General features: G+C 33.6%; 1 protein-coding gene across 4 annotated transcripts in view; it reads left to right on the plus strand.

Annotated features, from left to right (window-relative positions):
• LOC102603277 (cysteine synthase-like) overlaps positions 1-10,077 on the plus strand; it is a 15,942-nt gene extending 5,865 nt beyond the window's left edge. For 2 of the 4 annotated variants that reach the window (XM_015308932.1, XM_006347747.2), the window contains 10 exons: positions 1,751-1,809; positions 1,880-1,989; positions 2,089-2,146; positions 2,341-2,604; positions 2,677-2,814; positions 2,894-2,945; positions 3,068-3,147; positions 3,252-3,311; positions 3,433-3,513; positions 3,609-3,847. In XM_015308932.1, coding sequence (XP_015164418.1) covers positions 1,768-1,809; positions 1,880-1,989; positions 2,089-2,146; positions 2,341-2,604; positions 2,677-2,814; positions 2,894-2,945; positions 3,068-3,147; positions 3,252-3,311; positions 3,433-3,513; positions 3,609-3,698 — 975 coding nt within the window. In that variant the 5' untranslated portion in view covers positions 1,751-1,767 and the 3' untranslated portion in view covers positions 3,699-3,847. Of the gene's footprint in view, positions 1-1,750; positions 1,810-1,879; positions 1,990-2,088; positions 2,147-2,340; positions 2,605-2,676; positions 2,815-2,893; positions 2,946-3,067; positions 3,148-3,251; positions 3,312-3,432; positions 3,514-3,608; positions 3,848-7,111; positions 7,841-7,910; positions 8,021-8,119; positions 8,178-8,378; positions 8,643-8,714; positions 8,853-8,941; positions 8,994-9,150; positions 9,231-9,343; positions 9,404-9,624; positions 9,706-9,812 lie in introns of those variants that run through there. The other 2 variants (XM_006347748.2, XM_015308933.1) reach the window with 2 other exon arrangements.
• The last annotated feature ends 306 nt before the right edge of the window (positions 10,078-10,383 follow it).

Consider the following 10,383-nt stretch of genomic DNA (forward strand, 5'->3'; position numbering starts at 1 on the left):
AAATTTTGGGGGGAAAAGTAAGAGAGGTTCAAGAAGATTTCAACAAAGAAGAAGATAAAAGGATTTTTAGAATTGAAAATAATAGGGATTAGTGCCTTTTTAGTTGAGTTTTTTTTAAAAAAAAAAAAAAAACTAAAAACAAAAAGGACAAAAGTTGTTGACTATTGGACTTTAAATGTAAAAGTAAAAAGTTGTTCTACTTTTTATAGTTCCTAAGTAACTAAAAGGACAAAAGTTACTTAGGACAAAATTGTGTGTGAATGTTTTATATATAAAAAAAACGAATTAAAACTGAAATGTGGCTATAGGGATTCGATCCCGGGTTGGCTGGGAAAATTGAATCCCCTCAGCCACTCGGCTAAGCTTCAACTTGTGTTAGTGGGTTCAAAATTTAATATATACATATAAAATTTTAAAAACTGATTAAATATACATATATACAGTGTTATTTTTCAACGAAGTGGGTTCATATGAACCCACTTGAACCACTGTAGGTCCGCCCCTGATTTGTATAGTATGGTACTTGTCCGCCTCGTTCAAACTTGGAGTGTGACAGTTTACAAGATAGAAGAATGTGGGTAATTATGATATTATCAATTCATATTATAGGGGTAATTAATTCATCTTAGAATGTAAAATATGTGTCGTTCTTCTTTAACACAGATTAGAGACCTACTTGATTTTCTCACTTCTTTGCCAATTCGACCATTGAGTATTGCCTAACCTTACGTTTTAGAATGGTCCACCTATAAGTACTGCAATGTCTACTTATTTATAACACGTTTGATTTGAATATAAGTTATGACACATGAGATTAGTTATGTTAGGACTAGCTATATGTTATTATTTTTTTATTAAATCTTTGGTTTGTTATATATAAAAAAAAATATGCATTATATAATTTCTAGAATAAATTGTTTATTTTAAAAAAATATATATACTCTTCATAAGTGTAAAGGGAGTGAACACTGAACAGTCTTATTTGTTGTTAGTGGTTTCAAAAAGAAAAAAAAAACAGTGATATATAAAAAGAATTTGTTTATAAAAATACCTTCGGTAACTTTTTATGAATTTGAAAACTCCAAAAAACCGTGTTCACAATTTTCACTTCGAATAATGTCCAAACATTAATCTATTATTTCATTTCTAAAAAAATGCCCCCACAACCTTTCCAAATTTGGGGCTAAAGCTAGTGCCTGACTTGCTTCACCATGGGGCCAGCACTCCTTCTCATCTTTAAGGCATTTTGGAGTGGAATAAATCTTGGTTGGTTGTGTTCGAGAATTAGACCTAATTTTATTTTATTTTTGCTAAACGTTACAATTTTTTGGTGTTTTTTTTTATTGTGGTCTCATTTATTATTAGTCGTCCTTTTTTACTTGTTAAATTTTGAATTGGTACACCTATTGTGAAAATAATGATTGATGCAGTGAGTTTAACATTTTAACTCTATTAATTGATAGGATGTCAAATATATTTACTTACTACATTTTTCAAAGGCATTAACTCATGAATGTTAATGAATTGAAAGTATAATAGGAAAAAGAAAATTGTCTTTAACTTATAGTGATAGATTGGTAGTTAACAGCTCCTTAAAGTAATTATAGGCTGATTGTTGTGGAAATAACAGCTCCTTTTGTTATTACCAGTTTTGAACAAACTATTCCTTAGTTTTAATTGTGTTGTAGGTTACATATGTTCTATCTTCTTCCTATAATTAAAGATGCTTAACTCTTTTTTCTTGTTGCAGTAAGTGAGCAAGGAAATATGGAAGAGAAGAGTCATGAGATCGCGAAAGATGTGACAGAAGTAGTTTCCTTTCTGAGATCTTTCTTGGTACTCTTAGCATTCATCTCATTTTGTTGTCTTCACAATGTAGCTTATTGGAAGCACCCCTATGGTATATCTCAACAAAATCGCGGAAGGTTGTGCTGCCCAAATTGCAGCCAAATTGGAGATAATGCAACCATGCTCAAGTATCAAAGATAGGTGTTTATCTTTCACTCCCCTCATCCTGTTTCTTCGCTCAATTTGCAAAATCTTGAAGTATTCACATCTTATATCTAACTTCCATTTCTTAATATGTAGGGTTGCATGGAGTATGATCAAAGATGCAGAAGACAGGGGCCTGATTAGTCCTGGAAAGTTGGTGAAGTTTGTATGAGATAATAGCAAGATGAAAGAGGAACACATTGAAGATATATATATATATATATATATATATATATGTTCATTTCTCTTGATAGTGATGTGAATTCTGTGGTCTATTATAATTTATCTGAAAGGTTGAACTGAAGTTATTTTCTTGGTTTTCAAATGATGAAATAATGGTGGCTTAAGACTGTCCTTCTAGAGACATCCAGTGGAAATACCGGCATTGGTCTTGCGTCTATTGCAGCAGTTCGTGGCTATAAACTCGTGATAGTGATGCCAGGATCATATAGTATTGAGAAAAGGATTGTTCTTAAAGCTTTGGGGGCTGAGTTATACATCACAGATCCTGCCAAAGGTATAGATGGTGTGCTTCAGAAGGCCCAAGAGATAAAAGACGGAACACCGAGCTGTTATTTTCTTCGTCAGAGCGAAAACCCTGCCAATCCAAAGGTGTCTATACAAATAACTCAATTCATTTGTTATAAAAACATAACACTTATCAAGTATATATCCATTTTATAGATACATTATGAAGCAACTGGACCTGAAATATGGAATTGTACCGGAGGGAAAGTTGATATTTTAATTGCTGGGATTGGGACTGGAGGCACAGTGACAGGAATTGGAAGGTTTCTTAAGGAGAAGAATCCAGAAATAAAGGTAAGGTTATTTGTGACCGGCATTGTTCTTCTTTCCTTTTGACTTGATTTGTGATTTTCTTTCCTTGTCGGAAAATCAGGTATATGGTTTAGAACCAACCGAAAATGCATTTCTAAATGGAGGACAACTAGGTCAGTCAACTGACATGTCATTGCATTAGTTCCATATAAAGAGAGTTGTTCAAGCTCATCTCTAACACTGTGTTTTCATCACTACTTTCTGTGAATTATTTATTAAATGTTAACCGTTGTAGGGCCACATAAAATCCAAGGAATTGGTCCTGGTTTTATCCCACCTGTTCTGGATCAGAGCATCCTGGATGAAGTTCTTCAAGTAAGGCTGTATTAGTTGTCAGATTATAAACATTTAAATTTCTGTTCAGTGTGTATAAGTTTTTCCTGGTATGATATCAGCTTCTGTTTTTATATAATGTTCAGGTATCTAGTGATGAAGCTATTGAAATGACAAAGCTTCTTGCATTGAAAGAAGGCCTGCTGGTAAGAATCACTTTTATTTGAATCCACAGATTGCTTGTCTACCGCTTCATTTGTGATGTGTGTTCTTATTATTATGTCGTCGTCACGGCTATACTTACTTTTTATTTTGGAATATTTTCAGGTAGGAATATCATCAGGGGCTTCAGCTGCTGCTGCAGTAAAAGTAGCAAAAAGGCCAGAAAATGCTGGGAAACTTATTGTGGTAAAGTTAATTCTATTCAGTAATTAAGCTGATAACATATTCTTTTGTCTGTCTCCTTAAAACATTTGAACACTGGCCTAAAATTCTCTATGCAGATTATATTCGCTAGTTCTGGAGAGCGTTATCTTTCCACCGTGCTGTTTGATTCCATTAGAGAAGAGGTGGAAAACATGACTTTTGAGTAACTTTATGCTTCTTTGGAGTTATATGTTGTAACTTGAGCTAAAATAGTGAAGATCTCTGAAGTGTAACCCCTAAATGGATGAACTATTGTTCACTAATACATTCTTAATATTTGAATGGTACAAAGAACAACTATTTGCTTGCCTACAGATATTAACCTCTCTTGTGCTAAGTGGTATGTTTTTGCTCGTCTCCTTTATAATTTACACCAGAATTAGACCTTAACAATATGCATTGTTGAAATAACTGCAAAATCTTAACATTTTCATCATTTCCTGGCTAGAATTTATCACGATAGTATTCGTGAAAAACTAAATATTTATATACATGATTGAGTATAAAGAAAGATTGCAATTTGCATTACTGAATGAAATAATTCTTAATATTTTAAAGAAAATAAATAAAAATTATAAGAAAAAACTCTTCTATAAATGGATTAAAAGAGTTCTATTAAATGACATGTTAAGAATTTCCACATCGGAAAAGGGTGGGAATTTAGTCTCCTTATATGGAACTTGGACAGTTCTCTCCTCATAAGCTAGTTTTTAAGGTTGAGTTAGGTCTAAGATCTATTTTTACATGGTATCATAGCTAGGCCCATTTCAATTATTTGTTCACCGATGTTGGGCCCCATATTATAGTGTCCACGCTCCAATTAACAAGGTCTGGGCGTGCGGGGGAGTGTTAAGAATTCCCACATCGGAAAAGGGATGGGAATTTAGTCTCCTTATATGGAACTTGGACAATTCTTCCCTCATAAGCTAGCTTTTAAGGTTGAATTAGGTCCAAGATCCATCTTTACATGGTATCATAGCTAGGCCCATTTCAATTCTTTGTTCACCGTTGTTGAGCCCCATATTATAGTGTCCACGCTTCAATTAACAAGGTCTGGGCGTGCGGGGGAGTGTCAAGAATTCCCACATCGGAAAAGGGATGGGAATTTAGTCTCCTTATATGGAATTTGGACAATGTTCTCCTCAAAAGAGTTAGTTTTTGAGGTTGAGTTAGGTCTAAGATCCCTCTTTACATGACGGCTTTAAAGGATACTCGTGAAACGTGTAAGTGGCATAAATTAATATGTAACATAAAAATTATGACATGACCAAGAAAGGACGTGGTAGCGGATAAAGTCGTTCCTCCCTTAATTAGAGGTCTTGATATTCGTGTTGAATATATAAAGGCAAAATAGTATACTTTTTGTTTCAATTTTTTTGTCTGATTTTGACTTAACATAATAATAAAAAAGATAAAAAAATTTGAGATCTTAAACCAAAATATGTGAAATATAATAAAAAAATATTTTAATTTTATAATCTTAAACATGCTTAAAATAAAAAATCCATAAAAGTGAGTTCATCAACAACAGTTACATATCCATTTATGATCATCCCACACTAGTAAGTAGAAGCAATTACTAGATGATGTCTGTTTACTAGAATGCTCCAAGTAAATACCACTACAATGCGTTCATATTTATAATAAGGAAAATCAGACGAAGTGATCATTCGGTCATTTGCGAAAATTGGTTCAAATTTAAAAATGGGAAAATAATTATTTTAGTCCCTGTGTTATTGCCTTATTTTGGTTTTGATCCCTGTGATATCTTACTTCCCAGGTTTAACCTTTAATTAATTATAATCAATTATTTTAGTCCTTCTACTAACAGTGATAACTAATACAAACAAATTTGTTATTTCTGTCAAGGGCAGTTATGATTCACGTGACAAACACATTTCACAAGAAATTGTTCTGTCCAAAGTAAAGTGTTGAATTGTTTATAATATTACTTTCTAAAGCTCTTTCTCTCTCCCATGTCTTTGTAGTTTTTTAACTTCTCTCATATTGGAGTGATTTTTGCTCAAATTTTGATTTGTGTTATCCATTTTTTTATTCGACGCAGAGGTATACTTTCTTTTCGTCCCTCTTCCATCTTCTTTTTACAGGCTTCAATCAAGTTTTTTTATTTTTGAATTCTATTATTTTTATCTAATTTTTTTGATTAAGCTCTGAAATTAGTGTTTTATCTGATTTGATATCTGAAACTTTTTCTTACAAAAAAATTATGAGCTCAAGATTAAGGTGGGTAAAATTGCAGTAACAATTAGTATTGGCTTTTCAACTTTAGAATTAATCATTTTCTGCAATATGAATTGTGAAATCTATGAATTAATCATAGTCTTCTTTATAATTTTGAATTGTTGTTGGAGCTGAAAGAAGTTAAACAAGTGACAACCTAAATTGCTCTTTGTCTCTTCAAAAATGTCAATTAGAATCTCCTACAATCATGTTTGTCGACCAAGACGGCAAGACCTGTATGCTGTATACATAGCTAGTCATAAACCTCAACCTATACTATGTTTCTCCTTAGTTACTCATGTAATTAAGAGCAAAATAAGACTTGGCGTATTGAGAGAAAGGTGGGCCTTGAAAAAACTAAATTGTTATTTGGCAGTGAAATATGAAGGTACATCCAAGAATATGTTTATTGTGAAAATGTGTAGTAATACTAACTCATTAAAGTGATGAGATGCAGAGATGAACTCACTTGGAGTCGATAGGCCCTTGGGTAACACACCCAAACATGTTCTTTGCTATTACAAGCTTCCCGAATCTTATATGCAAAAAGGGTATCAAATGAAAGTTGTGTTAGCCTTGATAAATGATATGGCAGTTTTGGCCGATAGAGTCGTTTAGAATTCTTTCGTATTTTATTTTTCAATTATCGGTGTGCCCCTAGGAATACTCTCTCATGCTACATTGAAATGGACATGGACGGAATCACTATCCTGTACACTGAGCCTTCTTTTTGGAGAGTAAGTCCTTGAAAGAGAATCGTGGCCCCTTCCCTCCCATATTAGAGAGGCATGATTGTACTTCGTCATGGAAGGCTGCATCTTTGCCAAAAGCTTAATTGAAATGGGGTTAATCCAGTTAACATGCACCTAATGTTTGAGTATATATGCCCAAATGATGTGATGAAGGTAAACGTCAACTTAATCAATTGTTGGATTTCTTGTTATGGATTGTATCAATGTCACATGAAGTGCAATTTTGGTTCTTATTCTTGATTGACATAACTTTTTTGGTTGCTTCTTCCTAACATTATATTCAAGTATCTGATCATGTTGGGCTTAATTTTGTTGGCAATATTGGTGTTCACCGTTTAAGCGTAAGGAATGCCTCATGGAATTTTATTAAGAATTTGGTGCATTATATGTATGTTATTGCTGATAGACCGGCCATTTGTTTTCCCTCTTTTTCTCGCCTCTGTATTTCAGTACCCAAGATCAAGTAAATTATCATGAAGATGCGTGATACAACAAATGTTTAGCGACAAGTTTATGAGTTGATTTTTTTTTGGTTTAAAAGGGATCTTTATTTAAACATAATTTTGATATATAAAAAGAATTTGTTTATAAAAATACCTTCGGTAACTTTTTATGAATTTGAAAACTCCAAAAAACCGTGTTCACAATTTTCACTTCGAATACCCCCACAACCTTTCCAAATTTGGGGCAAAAGCTAGTGCCTGACTTGCTTCACCATGGGGCCAGCACTCCTTCTCATCTTTAAGGCATTTTGGAGTGGAATAAATCTTGGTTGGTTGTGTTCGAGAATTAGGCCAAATTTTTTTTTTTTTGCTAAACATTATAAATTTTCGGTGTTTTTTTTATTGTGGTCTCATTTATTATTAGCCGTCCCTTTTTACTTGTTAAATTTTAACTTGGCACACCTATTATGAAAATAATGATTGATGCAGTGAGTTTTAACATTTTAACTCTATTAATTGATAAGGTGTCAAACATATTTACTTACTACATTTTTCAAAGACATTAACTCATGAATGTTAATGAATTGAGAGTATAATTGGAATTTTTTTTTTGTCTAACTTAACTTATAGTGGTAGATTGGTAGTTAACAGCTCCTTAAAGTAATTTATAGGCTGATTGTTGTGGAAATAACAGCTCCTTTTGTTATTACCAGTTTTGAACAAACTATTCCTTAGTTTTAATTGTGTTGTAGGTTACATATGTTCTATCTTCTTCCTATAATTAAAGATGCTTAACTCTTTTTTCTTGTTGCAGTAAGTGAGCAAGGAAATATGGAAGAGAAGAGTCATGAGATCGCGAAAGATGTGACAGAAGTAGTTTCCTTTCTGGGATCTTTCTTGGTACTCTTAGCATTCATCTCATTTTGTTGTCTTCACAATGTAGCTTATTGGAAGCACCCCTATGGTATATCTCAACAAAATCGCGGAAGGTTGTGCTGCCCAAATTGCAGCCAAATTGGAGATAATGCAACCATGCTCAAGTATCAAAGATAGGTGTTTATCTTTCACTCCCCTCATCCTGTTTCTTCGCTCAATTTGCAAAATCTTGAATTATTGACATCTTATATCTAACTTCCAATTCTTAATATGTAGGATTGCATGGAGTATGATCAAAGATGCAGAAGACAGGGGCCTGATTAGTCCTGGAAAGGTTGGTGAAGTTTGTATGAGAATAAATAGCAAGATGATAAAGGAACACATTGAAGATATATATATATATATATATATATAATTTATCTGAAAGGCCACAAATTTTACTTGTAGTTCCCTGTGGTCAATGATCATTTCTCTGAAAGGCTGAGCGAAAATTATTTTCTTGGTTTTCGAAATGTTGAAATAATGGTGGCTTTAGACGGTCCTCATTGAGGTATCCAGTGGAAATACCGGCATTGGTCTTGCGTCTATTGCAGCAGTTCGTGGCTATAAACTCGTGATAGTGATGCCAGGATCATATAGTATTGAGAAAAGGATTGTTCTTAAAGCTTTGGGGGCTGAGTTATACATCACAGATCCTGCCAAAGGTATAGATGGTGTGCTTCAGAAGGCCCAAGAGATAAAAGACGGAACACCGAGCTGTTATTTTCTTCGTCAGAGCGAAAACCCTGCCAATCCAAAGGTGTCTATACAAATAACTCAATTCATTTGTTATAAAAACATAACACTTATCAAGTATATATCCATTTTATAGATACATTATGAAGCAACTGGACCTGAAATATGGAATTGTACCGGAGGGAAAGTTGATATTTTAATTGCTGGGATTGGGACTGGAGGCACAGTGACAGGAATTGGAAGGTTTCTTAAGGAGAAGAATCCAGAAATAAAGGTAAGGTTATTTGTGACCGGCATTGTTCTTCTTTCCTTCGGACTTGATTTGTGATTTTCTTTCCATCTTTTGTCTTGTCGGAAGATCAGGTATATGGTTTAGAACCAACCGAAAATGCATTTCTAAATGGAGGACAACTAGGTCAGTCGAGTTTCTTTCCCCCTTCGAAAATGCCATTGCATTAGTTCCATATAGAGAGTTTTTCCAGCTTATCTGTCACACCGTGTTTTCATCACTACATTCTGTGAATTATTTTTTATCATAGACTGTTATGTGTAATTACATGTTACCGTTAAAGGGCCGCATAAAATCCAAGGAATTGGTCCTGGTTTAATCTCACCTGTTCTCGATCTCAGCATCCTGGATGAAGTTCTTCAAGTAAGGCTGTATACCATATAAGTAGTTGTCAGATTATAAACATTTAAATCTCTGTTCAGTGTGTATAAGTTTTTCCTGGTATGATATCAGCTTCTGTTTTTATTTATGTTCAGGTATCTAGTGATGAAGCTATTGAAATGGCAAAGCTTCTTGCATTGAAAGAAGGTCTGCTGGTAAGTTCACCGGTCAATAAAGATCAGTTAGTGGCAATTAGCACTCTTTTTAGTGACAGTGGATCTAAATGTAATTAACTAAAGTCGGTAAACTCTTTGCTAATGTGCAATATTGCCGCTAAAAGTTGTTTTTGTGGTAGTGTGTGTTCCACCGCTTCATTTGTGATGTGCATTCTGATATCATCACGACATACTTCCTTTTTCATTTGGAATATTTTCAGGTAGGAATATCATCGGGGGCTTCAGCTGCTGCTGCAGTAAAAGTAGCAAAAAGGCCAGAAAATGCTGGGAAACTTATTGTGGTAAGTTAGATCTATTCAGTAAGCTGATAAGTGATACCACTCTTTCTTTGTCTCCTTAAAACTTTTGAACACTGCCCTAAAACTCTCTGTTTTAACTCTCTATGCAGGTTATTATCGCTAGTTCTGGAGAGCGTTATCTTTCCACTGTGCTGTTTGATTCCATTAGAGAAGAGGTGGAAAACATGACTTTTGAGTAACATTATGCTGCTTTGGATTGAGAAATAAGGTATTCAAGGAAGTGTTATGTTGTTACTTGAGCTAAAATAGTAAAAACAACTGAATTGTAAGCTCCTAAATTGGTGAACTAGTGTTAATGGAAACAAATATTCTTACCATTTGAACAATATAAAGAAAAACTATTTGATTCGTCTACAAAGAAGTCACCCTTGTGATTGTTATCATTATTCTTTATGCTATAGTAGTACTGTTAGTTTGGTTGAGCCTTGCAGCAACAGCAATAGAAGCAGCAATACACTGGCATCACCTTTTTATGAATGAGATAATTCTTAATTTTTTAAAGAAAATAAATGAAGTTGTAAAAATAAAATACTCTTCAATAACTGGATTAAGAAAGTTCTATTGAATTATGATTGATCAATGTAGCTGGATTAAGAAAGTTCTGGTTTAAAAAATACTTGTAAAAATGAAGAAGTTTAAACGTGTAAGAAAATATGATTT

Source organism: Solanum tuberosum, unplaced genomic scaffold (assembly GCF_000226075.1).
Source record: "Solanum tuberosum cultivar DM 1-3 516 R44 unplaced genomic scaffold, SolTub_3.0 scf00092, whole genome shotgun sequence".
NCBI lineage: Eukaryota > Viridiplantae > Streptophyta > Magnoliopsida > Solanales > Solanaceae > Solanum > Solanum tuberosum.